Genomic DNA, 16,976 nt, shown 5'->3' on the forward strand with positions numbered 1-16,976 from the left:
GGTGTATATTTATATATTTCCTGAGCGAGCACGTGGCACCGTTAAAACAACTCGAGAAAAAAAATTTCTTTTATGGCGCTAATTCCTTATTAAATTTGAATTATTTTAAAGAGATGCTGACTTCATTTTTAAACTAATTTAGTTACTCGATTTTCCCATGTATTGGGCAAATTATATTGACGTATTTTATATCTCTGATTTCATCATAGAATGATTAATTAATTACATTATGGGCTTATTGTGTATACAGCGCATGCGCATATCTAGCCCCGCCTATATCTGCTGGTCCATCTATTCCACTTTCAATGTACCATGTGTCATAAATCGTGGCTGGAAATGTGTGGATAACTTCACTCCAATGGAGTGTAGTACTTTGAAGGAGACAATGACCAATAATGTATAAAATTAATAATAAAGTTTACGGATAGAGGTTCTCTGTTCTCTGTCAACTTTGAAAATTTTGAGTAGAAGATTTGAAGAGTCTATTTCTAATATCAAGAGATGTTTTGCCAAATGAATGTACAGTAAAACTAATGTGCTAACTTTGATCTCTATTAAATATGGACAGAAGCCGAAATTATACAGTTTTGCATAACTTCGATAACTGTGCTGATTGCTGGTGATAGTTTTGCGCTATAGCTTTTCTACGCAATTTGCTCTTATATAACGTTCTACTTTTTTTGAAGACAAATTTTTTACCTACATAAAAAAACAATGTTTTCGTCTATTTATATATTAATAATGAATATACATGATGGACTGAGCAATGTATTATATGTCGAGATATCATTTGAAATTTCGATAGAAAATTTGAATGTTTAGCTTCTTATTCGCTAACTCGTTATTTGTTTACTTGCAAGCTGTTATTTTCTGGGTAGGAATAATATGTCGAAACTCACATGTATGTTCATTAGTCAAGAAATTAGGTTGTTGATTCAAAAGATTAGAAGTTCTTCAAAAACTTGTTTTTCTAAGCAGTAACTTTTCATAACAGGAATGTCTTATTTATCTTCAAGTATATTTTTAGTCTTCATAGTCTTCATATTCAACAATAATATATAAACCGCTAATAAATAACAAATATAATGTTTTATTAAATATGAAGTAGTTCAAACTTATCCGCAAAAGAACGAAGCAAATGTCAAATTTTTATACAGGAAGTTGAAATAAATATTGACGTGATTCATATGTATAGACAGAAGTTTGTTCTAGTGTAGTTTGAGAAATACTGAGGATACAGTTTGGTGAACAGAAGTTGTTTGACAAAAGTACCTATACATGGAGTAAAATGAATAGGATCAAATGCTTTCTCACCCAAAATCCCTCTTTTATCACACGTAGGTATAACTGGTTTTTGTCACATAGTATCCTAACGAAATTAGTAGGTCGTGCTCTTTCAGCAAGCACAAAGTAATGCTTTGTGCCAGTAGCTATTGAGTACCACTGACAATTAAGATGTTAATTTTGTAGGTTATATTTTATTCTTGAGTGTGTGTCAGAGGGGTACAACCTTATCCCGAGTTTTTACTCTAGGATACGAACGTTTACAAATCGTTATTCATATAAAGGATACAATTCAAAAACTCAAGTGGGCAGTTCTCTCTCATTTGTCACTCAGATTTCATGGCTTTTATGCAAGAAAAATATTTTCGAATCAATGAAAAAGTCACTTTGGAATGGGTATATGCCAGATTTTTTTCTCTAGAAACATAGAAGCTACCGAAGCAACAGCGTCAATTCATTCAAAAGAAGGAAAATTACGTAGAAAAACATTATTATGTAATTAAATGTTTTTCTGTCAGTTAATTATAATTTGGACACGCCTCGTATAATAATCGCACATTTAAAAGCAACCAAGAATGCACGACTGGTACTGTCAACTAAAAATCCCTAAATCTTACAATTAGCGTCATCAATATTAATGATCCGGNCATTATTATGTAATTAAATGTTTTTCTGTCAGTTAATTATAATTTGGACACGCCTCGTATAATAATCGCACATTTAAAAGCAACCAAGAATGCACGACTGGTACTGTCAACTAAAAATCCCTAAATCTTACAATTAGCGTCATCAATATTAATGATCCGTTTACAATGAACAATGACAAACTGTTACGTCTATGTTCGAGATAACGCGATCGTTGATTGGTTGAATAGAATCTCGTGAAAAATTATACCAATCACAGCCGGTGAATCTTGATCTTATTGTTTGAATAATTTTTAATTTTATCGAAATTTAATTGCCAACGTGAAGGAAATAAAATTACTGTTTCAAACAAAATTATTGGTCACGTGGCTTGTAATCATTTATAAAAGCTCTGTATATGTCATATGATCGTAGTTTAGAGAGCAGCTGATAAACATGAACGCGAAAAATGTTATTTTAGAAAATAATGAGGCGTCAACTTTGCTACTGAAAACTGAAGATTTAACGTAGAAATATGTACACGTGGATGGCTAAAGAATAATGAGTCAAAAGGTAAAAAAGAAACACGTCATGGTACAAACATTTGAGAACTATATATAAAAAATAACTAACGAAATAAAACTTTACCTTCGTCACAGCATCTCAAAATATCAAGAGCTGCAGTTTGCCTGTGGGTGTTACACTCAATAATTCAAAATTTTAAACTGATCCATTTTTGCAAAATAAAATATTTATAATTATTACAGTAAGTTACAACAAAAACAAATGAACCAAAGAATATTAGTATATTACTGGTTTCTAATTTGGAATAGAATACAATTAATTAAAATGTACAGCAACAACTGGTGCATAGACAGAACTAAATAATTTTTAGATATATTTTTAGTTACTTACATCTGCTTTTGGAAAATCTGTAGAATTGGGTGTTTTTAAAATGGTAAACAATTTTAAAATGTCTACTATACAAGGGATATAATTTAAATATTTTGCTTTATTGAAAATTAAATCAATCAAAAAAATATATGAACTGTGAAAACATATCAAAAGTGTATAACTTTTACATTCTTGCTACTGTTCTCAATGAATGTAATAAATATTATTTGGGTATGTGGATTTCCATATTTTTTTTAGAAATTGAAATAAAGGGTGTTTGTCTTTTGCTTAGGATACTATTTATACTTTCTATACCAAGTTGTTCCTTTCACAAGTGTGTCTACTACATCGGTATTGATATTAGAGCAGGGACTTCTGTATCCGTATTTACAGAACCTCTTTATTGTTATTTTGTGACGGTAGAATTTGCTACTTAAGCGTGACCCAGTATTCTAGTTATACCCAAAACACTATTGTAATACATTATACCCAATATTACATAAATTTATTTACATAGAAAAAAATCATTCATTAATCATATTTATAACACAATTGACCCAAAATATAGTATTACCTATAGAGTAATATCAGTAAGCAGAACAAAATGCGGATATATAGCAAAAAATGTACGCAAACCGCCACAAGTTAAAAACAAATTGATTTAGAAAAACGTTTAGATAAATATTTTGTATATATTACTATCACAGCAGGCCTAACAAATTCACTGTTTTATTGATATTAATAATAACCCTGCTCTTTAAATAGAACAAAAATATTCTCGGAATAACAAAAAATGTAGGTACTTAGTGCGAAAAAAACAACAAACTTAAGGCTGAATCTGAACCTCCGCATAATCTAAATCCGTTACGTAAAATTTAAAAAAGAAACAAACCCGCTAAAAATAACTTGATGTTTTCTAATTTTATAAAATTTTAACACTGAAATGTTGTGCTGATAGGTTCTCCAATTAATTACTATCATAGACCACGTCATTTGGAAAATTGCTACGAATAGTTTCAATCCTCCCTCATACTGAAATTTTGAAGCTATTGTATTATGCATAGGTATGTCAGATTTAGTTTATGCATCTATAGTTTGGAGATTACGTCATCAAATACAATCAAACAAATACATAAACAAATGCATAATATGACTGATGATGACCAAGTTACAAATATTTGGTATTAATGTTTCTAGAAAAATAAAGCGTCCTTCCATTACCTTCCACGAAATAAAAAAAAACCGTTTTGAAGCTGTAAGACTCCAGTTTCAAGATGTGTTGACAAAACTTTTTTTTAAGCTATGATTATCGAGGAATCAAAATATTTCAAGAAAAAAATAATTTCTTTTTAGACTGTCCACGGATGCAGGAAAATTTTTTCGAACTCAAACAATGTAGAGGTCAGTTAGCTTGTTTAATCAGCTTCAATTTGCTTTTTGGAAGGTTTCCGTACTTGATGGTTGAATGAAAAATGAGTTTTGTTTTTGATCATCGATATCTCGGCAACAAATTATTTCACAGCGGTTTTGAAAACTTGAATAGATTCTTTACAAGGACCTATTATGGTTTTCGATTTTTTTTTTCATTATTGACATTATTTTGAAAAAATGCAAAAAATTACTTTTTAAGTTTTTTTTTTAGAAAATCTACTGCTAATTTACGTATATTAATGAAAACACAAATGTTGAGATAAATACAGCTCAATGTACTCCCAATAAAAAAAAAAACACACCACAGAAATGAGACAACCCCCAAATCCAAAAGCCAAAGGCTTGTGCGGAAGGGGGCTACACTTGAAAAAACGCGGACAAACACCCATTATCCATCGACATTGCCAGTGCCGACACTGGGGATCGAACCCGGACCAGAGTAGGAAGCCTAGCCGAGAAATGCTTGCCACTCTCGACCGACTGCGCTACCGTGGCGATAACTCTGTAAATTGACATGTTGATCCATTTAATCGTTTTTCTGTTCCAAATGATACACTTTTATTGCTTTTAAACATTATGTAATCATTACCAAAATGAAAAAGAATTTTTCTCGACTTCTCCCACATTATATATTCGATACGTTTAAATTTAAGAAAAACTCCTCACGAATGTTTCATACAAAAGTTTTAAGGTGTCAATGTAAGAAATTAATATTGTCAGGTAAATTTAAAATTATTAATTTCTAAATAGGCTGATTTAATATATTTAATCTATTTAATTTAATCAATCATTATTAATAAATATTTTTTATTAATACATTTATTTACAAAATAAATTTAACCCTCAGAGAGGATACCAATGGCTAAGTGTAAGAGTGGAAGATTGCATTCTTAACCCTTAAAGGTCGCACCACCGTTTTTTTAACAGCTGGCATTTCTCAGGTAGCAGCTGCCGAGTGTTCCCCCACCATGACAATTCCTTCTATAGCCCAAACAGTCGAGCAGTACCACAGCTGGCCTCAGTCCTCAGTCTGTTATTGTCGGTCAAACTAGAGAGTCTGAAAAGTCCGATCGGTGCGAATTCGCACTAGAGTGACTATATCATATAATCTAGAAATAAAGTGAGCTGAACTGTAAGATTTCCTATTTTTTTCACCTCATTTTACTTGCCGAATAGACTAGATCTAGAACATAGTTTATTTAGTTACTGTTAATAATTTCTCAAACATTTTTTTTTTCATTAATAATTTAATTATTGTAACATGTATTTGTCAATATTTATGGACAATATTAAATTAATATTTTTATACAAACGAGTGCAAACATCATTTTACAGAAAAGCAGCCAAAAAATCACCAACTTCAAAAAATGGTTACAATTGAGATAGGTACCGGAAAAAAACGAGTCATTTTATCAATATGGGGTACTTTTTTCTTAAAAATATAGACCTTGAACTTCAAAAGCTCTCTTTTTACTTTTTTTCAAGACATAATTTATAAAAAAAATACGAATTTAATAAAGTAATTTTTCGAAAAACATTTTTTTCATTAACCAATTAATTTTTCTTTCAAAACTAATTAAATCATTCGATTTCCCGGAAAATTTCACTCCAGTTTTGTTATAAATACATTGTTTTCGTTAACAAATAAAGAAGAGATAAGGTTCAAAGTTGGCAAAATCCCAATTCGCACTAATGTGACCTTTCAGGTGGCCCGCTCCAAGTGTGACCTTTGAGAGTTAATGCAGGTGACCAAACTTCGCCACTTAATAATAATTCATCTATTGTAAATTTGTACTATTAATAATTGTTAGTTAGAGTTACACTCATGTCGTATTGAATTATCATTAATAAAGACGTTTATTATCATTACTATTATTTTTATATAGGAGAAACTGTCCTCATTATTCTAGAAGTGTAGGCCACTTAAATATAATCTGTAAAAAGTCAAATAAAACCTCTAAAACTTTAAAACTTTCACATCTTTCTGAATTTTCATTACCAATGGCATAATCAAAGATCCTGCATACATTTTTAGACCACTGGCAAATAACAGATAGCACAAATTTATATTGCTATATTTTAGTGACAAATAATTTATAATAAAAACAAACGTCCTAAATTACACCTTTGCGGCATTCCTGAAGTGGCAACGTAACAGTCAGAATTACAGCGGCCTTATTAGACGCTCAGAAAGATAACATCAAATTGGAGATCAAATTGTTATAATATAATACACTACATATAATCGCAATAAAACGTCAACGCAAATATCTCACCCTATTGACGAACCGTAAGTTGCAATTGTTTATGTCTATCGAAATCACAGAATCATTGTTTTTACACTTAGAAAAATAGTTTTAAGGCGCAAATTAATTCGATACGAAATACAAAATGCGTTCCAAAGTAAACAGGACTTTTTAAAAATTCAAAATAGCCTCGTTCCGACTCAATACAGCGATTTGCACGGTCTAAAAGCATGTCGAATGAGTGATTTAGAACGTTCGCCTGGATGTCTTTCAGGATATCGGTACAAGCCTTTTGGATGGCTTCTACGTCCACAAAACGCTTTCCTTTCATCGGCGCATTATCGTGCAATAAACGCCAACTTTCTTCTTCAAAAAATCAACATCGTCTTCTCCAAACGAAATTTTTTTGGATTTGGTTCGTCTGGCGCCTTCCACTCGGCACTTTGACGCTTGGTTTCTGGATCATATTGAATACACCACGTTTCATTACTAGTTAGAATGTTGCAAAGGAAGTTTTTGTCCTTTTTAGCCTCCTTGATGATGTCCTTCGGAGGTTGAATTTTTAGCAATTTTTGGTCGTCAGTCAAGTTGTGCGCAACAAACCGTGCACACTTTTCGGTAACTCAAATTTTCGGTCAAAATGAGATAAACTGATGTTTTTGAGATGCTCAATTCTAATTCCATAAATTTCAATGAAGATTTTGGCTAATCTTTGATGAATTCACGCGCAGTTTTGATGGAATCTGCAGTGATCATGAATTTCGGTTGGTCAACATGTTGCTCATAATTTGTGTCCCTTTAAACCGCTTATACCACTCGAGAACGGGATAAATAATCATCACCATAAACTTGGTTCATCAATTGAAACGTTTCAGTAAAAGCTTTACCAAGTTTAAAACAAAACAATATTAGCTCTTTGTTCGATGTTCATTTTTGTACCGATGACAAACATACTGTCACTTCAGACACAATAACTCCGCTTCTATTCGTTCAAATGTAATGAAATTTTGACAATAAATGATGGCCTCACTAGAAATATCCATTTTGAAAAAAAAAAAAATGACAAAATATGTTTAAACATTTTACGCAAATCTCTTGAAAAAATATAAAAAAGTGGGAAATATAAAAAAGTTGGATTTTAAACCTAAACTTATTCACAGCCTCATTCATTATAGAATGAGGATCTTGAAAACAGTAACAAATACATAAAATTTTATAATAAGTACTGAAAAAAGATGCGCAATTGATCTTGAATGATGCCTTTAGTTTTAATAAACTCTCATAGATCACTAGAAAACTGGAATTTTATCAACTTTGTTCCTAGAGTAATCCTAAACAGTTTCCAACAGCTTGAAATTGAAACATAAGGTTGAAAATGCATTGTTTCGAATCAAATTTGATTGCGACTGTTGGGATGTTTCTAATACACTAAGAACAAAACTATTAAAATTAGTTTAGAACTAGAATTTTTATAATATTTACTACTTGGACGTATATGGATTATTAGAAAAAAAAATCTCTCAAACAACAAATAATTAACCTTTCTAGAACATGTATCGATTTGTTGCATATTTTTGTAAAATGTTTTTATATTTGTAAATAATGAGTCAAAACTGCTTGTTTTATTACAAAAAATACCTCGTGGTGGGAATAGTTAAACGAGCATATAAAATTCGGAACAAATGCAAAATAAACAGCGATTTTTTATCTGGCCGCACTCTCAAATATTTTTGTAAGGAAATTGTGTTTGTAATGATATTTTCATGGAGTATTTATTATAATATTAATCGGTCTGGTGTCGGGCCGTGTGCCATATAACAGTCATCGGGCATTGTATTTATAGTTGTCAGCACGGAAAATCTTCGGCGAGCTAGAGCATTGGCTTCTGCGAGACCGAGATGAATCACACCTCAACACTGCAACCTCTTTATTTAATTATCAACATGTTCTTAGAACAGGACCGACCGACATGCGGATACTGCAGTCGCCGATTCTTGGCAAAAAAAATGTAAAACGGCCATAAAACAAAGACTGCTGATGCTGCATATATCCTTTTCTAAAGTGTCTGATGCCATATGTTTATTACGCATCATAACAAATCAATTTTTTTATTTGAATTTAATAGGATGTTTTGAATTTTTTTGGATATAGGTACGGAGAAGCGAGAATGATAGCTTTCCACAAGATTAATACTATTGGAGAATTGCACCAATAAACACTCCGAAATCAGGAATGAGACTGATATAACATTTGACGCAATGATTGCAAAGTCCAACTATCTGAGACGAAGAAGAATATAGAAGTGAAGAAGATGGGATTCGACTTACAATTAACTGAAAAAATGGAGCCTCGTATAATTTATAGATGGCTTCAAAATAGATTGGGAGCATTACCTATAGTATTTCCTGTTGAAATCTTCGTTATAAATACGTACTTGAATAATTAGAATTTACAAAAGCGCTATACACGTAAACTTAACTAAATTATTATTCAATAGTCCGGTTGCGACAGAGGTCTTGGATAGAGAACTACTACCATATGTGAGTTCTCTGCCTTGGACTTAAACAAGGTGTGTTTAAAACATTTTTTGTTGAATAAACTGGCAACGATTAGAAAAGGAATATGAGAAAATCAAGCTTTGGTGAGACATTGTGAATAATAGTACCTAAAAACAGGACATATTCAAGTGAAGGCAATGTTCTCTCTATAATAAGAAACATACATTGTTGCGGAGCTTGATTGATGAGTCATGGCGATAAATGTTCAACGCGGGCTTCGGAAATTCGCTAGCCCTCAGCTAGCCGAAATAATAGCTAGTGAGAGGCCGTCATTCGGCGTGCGAAAATGAATAAGTATGTTAGTCTGTTTGGTAAATTTATCTTAAATATTAGGGAAATAATACCAGCCGGCATATTTTTGGACTTTGTACAGAGAACACGTCTGCTAAACGAATAGACAGTGTGAAACACACTCTTTGGAAAAACGACCCACAGGTCAAAGAAAACATTCCTTAATAAAAGCAACAAAAAATGGTTGAACAATTTCCAGGCCACTCTGGAACTGAATTTATTATGAACTCTTTCGAATGTCAAGAATTTTAAATTCAAGCAAGTGCGCGTGGAAATTGTTCAAATCATTGAGAACTGAGACGGAAGCCTGTAACCCAAAGAAAAAAGATGTAACATGTGCTGCAAAGATGTGAGAGATACGTGTCTAATGTTGTTGACTCCTAGATTATTGGAAAAGTATTGGAAATAAATAGTATTAGCTGGAATTAGCTACTTTAGATGTCAGTATAGAAAAGAAAGGTACCTACGGATGCGGTGAAGGAAGGTTCCATTTTCTTTGATCAATAATCAATTTCTTAGACATGATAATGAATTATTCATTTCTATTTGTATTTATAAATATATAAATACTGAATAATTCCTCAATCTACTCAATTATTTTCCATATCAACTGATTTTTCTTCCAGTGGATCCTGCTTCATTTGAACTTATTAGAACAAGTATAATAATGATTATTAACATCTATCTATGCAAAAATTTGGCAAAATACATGTGCAAATCAGTGTTCCTTGCAAAAATTAAAAATATAATAATTTTCATTTTGAGAGGTAACGATATAGACTTTTTGCCACTGGTAACTCATATCTAAAAAATTTAAGATGGGAAGATTTTATCATATAATATCTTATTTGAAATACATGTTTCTTAATATGTACTCATGGTTTAGAAACAGGTCGCTATAAATATGTCAGACTAGTTCGCATAGTACGCGCGCTAATCATGATTTTTCGTGTCCAGACTAAGACCCCTTCAAATAAATCGAGAAAAGTATTTGTTAGTATGTGTATACTATTGATTAGAAATATGGACATATTTTTCAATACCTAAAAGTGATTAATGAATCATTTATTTTTAGCTTCCATAGTTGCAGAACCTAAATATTAAAAATTTAGGTCATCTCCATAATCCCTGAGTTATAATGTTAGAAATAATTTTTTTTTCTAGGTCAGTGTGTCTGGGGATGTATATTTTTATACTACATTTTATATATGATTCCGCATCTATAAATAAAAATTAAATAATCCACCAAAAAATAGAAATCACTACATGTTTGACTATGACAAACTTTCTTGGTAATTATAATTGCATTTTAGAATAAAGAAGATTTAAAATACGTAAAAATATTGTAAAAATAATTAACATAAGAAATATAATTTGAATTGTTACTTAAACTTTTTTTATTAACCTTGTCCTCAAATGTTATATCAGATTTTGTTTAATTTTGCTATAAAATAAAAGACATATTTTTTATTTAATGTAGATAATCTAACAAAAATAATTGATAAATTATTATAATTTGATGTTCTGATCTCTTGATACTATTTCTAATTACATAGGCATGTATCCTGTCATTAATAAAGTCACCATGTTGTGACTTTGTTAATAACATTCTCCCTATAATTTTTACATTGCATTGTCCAAGGATAAAAATTGCATAATAAATATTTCTGATTTATGTGTGGATATATACGAGGAGTGATCCACTAGCCCTTAAAATGTACAGTGATTCTGGTTTATTCGAATATTATCATATATTCTGGTGTATCTTGCTCGCATACTGGCTTATTCCAACATTCCTGCTTATTTCCTGTCTACATTAATGACAGGTTATTTTTATTTGTTTCATTCAAACAACATACAGTTTTGTATTTAATCCGATAGAAAAATTTTCCTGCATCCAATGATATGTGGCAACTTGATTTTTCGATGTGCTGGATAAGATTTTTTTTGTTAACTTCATAATAGTAAACTTAATGTAGAAATTCAAAAGCAGAAATATATACCTGCTATCAAAAATAATAAGTTTCTACCTTAAATGACATTTATCTCTGCACTAATTTGATTGTTTTTATGGCACCTTTGTCAATTTTGTTTGAGCAGTCAAATTAATTTTCAAAGTATTTTATACACAACCTTCAAAAATGATTACAAGCCACGTGACCAGTAATTTTGTTCGAAACAGTAATTCTATTTATTTTATTTTATAGTGATTGGTGTAATTTTTCATGAGATTTTATTCAAACAATCAGCAATTGCATTATCTCAAGCGTAGACGCAACAATTTGTCATTGTTCATTATAAACGAATGATTAATCTTGATGATGCTTCAGATTTAGGGATTTTTAGTTGACAGTACCAGCCGTACCATGTAGAGTTGCCTAAAATAGGCGGACAAGTAACTTGTAATAATTTATGAAGCCTCTGTATATATTTTTCTTGTACATTTTATTTGGGAAAAACTAATTAGAGAAAAATAGACGATATATTATTTTTATTGATTCCAATGTATTCTGTACACATTAAGTCAAAGAAGTATCCGGAATTTGTCAACAAAACACAATATGTATATTCAATTAATCATTAAAATTTTTGACTCCTTTAAAATAGGCTCCATTTGATGCAATACATTTTTTCCAATGAACAACTCAGTCGTAAAAGCACATTTTAAATTTAAATGTATATTACTTCAGCGATTTTTATTTTATGGCTTTCGAAACGTGTTCCACGAAGCCTCTTCTTAATAAAACAAAGTCCGCATGAGCAAATGAAAAGTCCACCATGCAGTGGCGGCTCGTGATATTGAGAATAGGTGAAGCATATTCATTGACTAAAAAGAAAAAAAAAAAGGGATGCAGGCAAAAATTTTCAAATGTTCATGGTCAAACGACTTTAAATGAATTTTTAGTTGCATTTGCAATATTATCGAAAAACTGATCACGAGGATTTTCATTTAGATTTTATAAAAAAGAGAAATATTAGTTACAGATACTTCCGAACGTACATTTTGTCTTTTGACTTCCCCCTTTTTTCCACATCGAGAGAAGGCACAGGTCTCTTGCAATTTAAAAAATCCTTTTTGTCCTCAATTTTCCATCTGGAAAATGGCGTTTCCAATAAATTACTGGATAATATATAGGAAACATTTCTACAATTTTATTATTGATACCAAACAAATATTAAAAAAGAACCGTTATAATCATGCACTGGGCGACGTATCTTATAAACTGTTTAAAGGCAGGCGATGGGAGAAGGCGATGCTGCTTGAATTTCCGCATCACTCGTTTCCCCACGCCGTAGTTTACTCACGTGTTGGCTGCCCCGTTGCCATGACAACCACGGTAAACAACGCTACAAAGTGAAACGGAATACAAACTGATTTCGATCCGTGTCACTTGTTTATGCTATACATTGTTGTTGTTGTGAGGTTGATGTTTCAGAGCCTGAAATGTCATTTTGGGGTGATTAAGGTGGTCTCCAAGTGGCTTTGAGAGGATACGTAAACTGGTTTACAGTGGCTGACTTTCAGGAGGCATACGAACATTGGAAAAAGCACTGACAACGGTGGATTGATGCAGGTCATATTTTGAAAAGTTGTATTTCAATGTACATATATGTCATTTTCTTTTTATGCCTTCAATCCCAATATTTACTGGACAAACCTTGTATTACCACCGTATTCCGATCAAAATGTACACTGATGCCGACTAGTGGATCACCCCTCGGTTATATGGTACTTAACTTTGACTCTTGAGTTTTTGGTATTCTTAGTGGTCTTATCATTAACCATTATTTTTATTTGCAGGCATGAAATTTTATTTACTTTACAAAAAGTTTTCTTTGGAAGTGATGGACTTTCTCAATATTGTGTCTTCTGCAGAAATATCATTCTAAAGATTTTTAAAAGTTCAATGAACTAAATAAAATTACTAAATAATTTTTTATCATCTTGGAATAAAATCTTTTTGAAATAAATAGGGTGTAATGTACTTCTACATAACAACTGTTTTAAAAGTGTATGAATACTCATTTTTCTTCAATTTAAAGTAAATCAGATTATTGAATCATAGCACAAAAGAGCTCTTATTATTGAACTATTTCCGTTATTTCTCTCTCGTAAATATCTAACACTATTGAGGATGAAATTTATTTATGCCGTAGAATTAATGGTTCAAATCAAAAATTAAAAAATTGCAAAATATACAGGGTAGCCCATCGAAAACGTACCGCAAGGCATTACAGGGTAGTAATGAACTTTTCGGCAAAATCCAAAAACAGGTAAAGTTTGCTTCTGAGGGGGACAACTTTTGGCGCAAAAAGCATAGCAAAATCTTCAACCCCCTAAGTGGGGGTGCCATCCCCCAAATTTTTTTAAATGGGAATGGGGGTCAAGTGGGGGGTCATTAGAAAGGGCTTTTAATTCTCTATACATCGATTCTTACTTTTTGAAAATCGATCCATTATTTTAGAAAATATGCAGCTTTGAAAATACGAACAATATTTTTGACGAGAAATGCGAAAATCGATTTAATTTTACTTCAAAACTTACGGTATTAGCTTGGTAAATTCCTTCAAAAGAATTCGCTGTTTTTTTTTTTGATTTGCGAATTCTTTAGCCTGATTTTGGTGAGCAAAAAATTGTCCGCTTTTTGTTTCGTATTTAGATAGGCCACAAGAAGTTGCTAGATAACTGTCTTGTGACTTGTAGTTGAAGAGTACCAATACTGCCGAGTCTTTTAAATTGATTAATTATGGTGTACTCAATTCCAGAAAGAGTAGAAATTATTGAGCTTTTTTTCAAAAACAATGAATGCGGAAATCGGGTCGCCGAACTGTTCAACCAACGGCATCCTGAGAAACATGCGTCTGGAAAAATTGTTCGCGAATTGGTGGCCAAATTTCGCGAAACTGGCTCCGTTCATAACAAAAAGAGGCAGGTTGAAAATCCGGTACTAAATGAACCTACGGAAATAGCGGTATTGGGGCAAGTGGCAATGGATAGTACGCTGAGTACAATGCAATTGGCTACTGCGACAGGAGTGAGTCGTACAAGTGTCCAACGAATATTAAAAAAATACAAATTCCATCCTTATAAGATTCGGCTAGTGCAAGAGCTAAATGAAGACGATTTTGATCGTCGTTTGCAATTTTGCGAAATAATGACTGAACGAGCGATAAACGATAATTTCCTCTTTAATGTGTGTTTTTCGGACGAGTGTACGTTCTTCTTGAATGGTTTAGTGAATCGCCATAATTGTCGTTACTGGGCTGATACCAATCCAAGGATTTTCCATGAGACACACTCCCAACACCCCCAGAAGTTGAATGTATGGGCAGGTATTTTTGGAAATTCCATTGTAGGTCCTTTTTTCCTTCCTGGAAATTTGACAGGCGATATGTACTTGGATTTACTACAAAATGTCATCGACCCAGCTCTAACAAATATCATAGAGGACGACCCTGCTTACAATGAACACGAACTGATTTTCCAGCAAGACGGAGCTCCTCCACATTACTCGCTCAATGTGCGCAATTACCTAAATGAGACGTTTCCAGGACGCTGGATAGGACGAAGAGGTGCAATTGAGTGGCCCCCTCGGTCACCCGACTTAAATCCTTTAGATTTCTTTCTCTGGGGGCACATTAAAAGCAAAGTTTACAGCACTCCACCTGATACCTTGGAAGATCTGCGAGGACGAATCATTAATGTATGTCGCGAAGTAACACCGCAAGTGCTCCAGAATGTTCGACAACGGTTTGAAGACAACCTGTATCATTGTATGCAAGTTGGCGGACAACATTTTCAGCATTTACTTGACTAATACCGTAAGTTTTGAAGTAAAATTAAATCGATTTTCGCATTTCTCGTCAAAAATATTGTTCGTATTTTCAAAGCTGCATATTTTCTAAAATAATGAATCGATTTTCAAAAAGTAAGAATCGATGTATAGAGAATTAAAAGCCCTTTCTAATGACCCCCCACTTGACCCCCATTCCCATTTGAAAAAATTTAGGGGATAGCACCCCCACTTAAGGGGTTGAAGATTTTGGTATGCTTTTTGAGCCAAAAGTTGTCACCCTCAGAAACAAATTTAACCTGTTTTTGGATTTTGCCGAAAAGTTCTTTTCTACCCTGTAATGCCTTGCGGTACGTTTTCGATGGGCTATCCTGTATATGAATATTATGAGCGCATCTAAAAAAATGCAAAATGACCTTATTGAGATTTCTTAATGAATTCCTTTAATAGTTCATTAGTGGGTGAAAAATTGTGAACTCATTTTATACCAATAGTTTGATGCCATGAGCGTAAAAATTTTAAAAAATCACTTACCATTTTTGGGGATTACTCTATCCAGACCATGCATTGTTTGAATCTCATAACTGTCGTCCAGATCCCAGGCATTCTGGAAAAATATTATAAATTATTATTATTTAATACTGAAAAGTTTTATTTCTGCGTTATAGTTTAAAAAAAACAGGATCAGGACAAATACATTATTTAATTAAAGATATTAGATTTGTAAATATTTTTATGAAGATATTTCAAAGTTTCTAAAGCATCATCTAAAACGATGCTTTTTTATTTAACTCTCTTCTCTTCTTCTATTTCAAATAAACCGTCAGAGTTTGAGTTCTGCGTAACACGGGCAACAGTGCATGGTTGTTCTATGCTATTTTTAAATACCAGAGTAAAGTCAGCAGGTTTTCTATTAAAATATATTTATTTTAAATTTAACTTCCTCATTATCAAAATATGATTTTTTTCTTTTCATCAGCTGCCACTGCTAAGAACATATGAGTACTAGGTATTATATACAGGGTTTGCCATTTAACACTCCCGCTGCCAATATCTCCGAAATGAAGAAATTTATTTTAGTTCCGGAAACTGTGGGTGTTAGGTCTCTCGAATAGCTTCAAATTGTATTTAGAATTTTTCTGTATAGATGGCGTGGTGATACTAAAAAATTTTTTGTTCCCTGGAACGTGAAAATACAGTCCATCTGAAAGATTGTTAAATTTTGACTAATTTTTGTAATATAAAGTTTTTTCCTATATTTACTTGTTTTCAAGATATGCCTACTTCAATATGCAATGTATGATATAACATACGTCGATAGTAAGACCCAGGATTCTTTACGGCGCTGTGGTATGGTGGCAGAAAACACAACAGACCACGGCGAGGGAAAAACTGAATAGAATTCAGAGATTGGCCTGTTTAGGTATAACGGGGGCGATGGCATTGACCCCGACAGCTGCACTAGAAGTCATGCTAAATCTGCCACCGCTGCATATAGTGGTGGAAAGAGAAGCGCGGCTAGCAGCATATCGACTCAGGAATAACAATGACTGGAGGGGTGATTCCCACTCCAGGATCATAGACACATCTATGTCGGAACCAACTCTTGGGATGGTATCCGACAAAATGGTTCCAAGGTTTCACTTCCACAAGCCATTTGAGACTCGAATAGAGGATCAAAGCGAGTGGGAGGAAAGGTTTAATACCCTGGAAAGGTGGAGCCTAGTATGGTTTACAGATGGCTCCAAAATGACCAGAGGGACGGGTGCAGGAATATATGGACTCAGACCCAGATGGAGTGCAAGCTACAGTCTGGGGGAGTTCCCTACTGTATTCCAAGCAGAAATCTTCGC

The 16,976-nt window shown here is 32.7% G+C and overlaps 1 protein-coding gene across 1 annotated transcript in view; it reads right to left on the reverse strand.

Moving 5' to 3' along the window:
* LOC108903524 (mitogen-activated protein kinase kinase kinase 7) overlaps positions 1 to 16,976 on the reverse strand; it is a 101,396-nt gene that overhangs the window by 71,016 nt on the left and 13,404 nt on the right. The window contains exon 6 of the mRNA XM_018705743.1: positions 15,658 to 15,730. Within this exon, the coding sequence (XP_018561259.1) occupies positions 15,658 to 15,730 (73 nt within the window). The remainder of the gene's footprint in view (positions 1 to 15,657; positions 15,731 to 16,976) is intronic.

This window comes from Anoplophora glabripennis, unplaced genomic scaffold (assembly GCF_000390285.2).
Source record: "Anoplophora glabripennis isolate ALB-LARVAE unplaced genomic scaffold, Agla_2.0 scaffold94, whole genome shotgun sequence".
In the NCBI taxonomy this organism is placed as follows: domain Eukaryota; kingdom Metazoa; phylum Arthropoda; class Insecta; order Coleoptera; family Cerambycidae; genus Anoplophora; species Anoplophora glabripennis.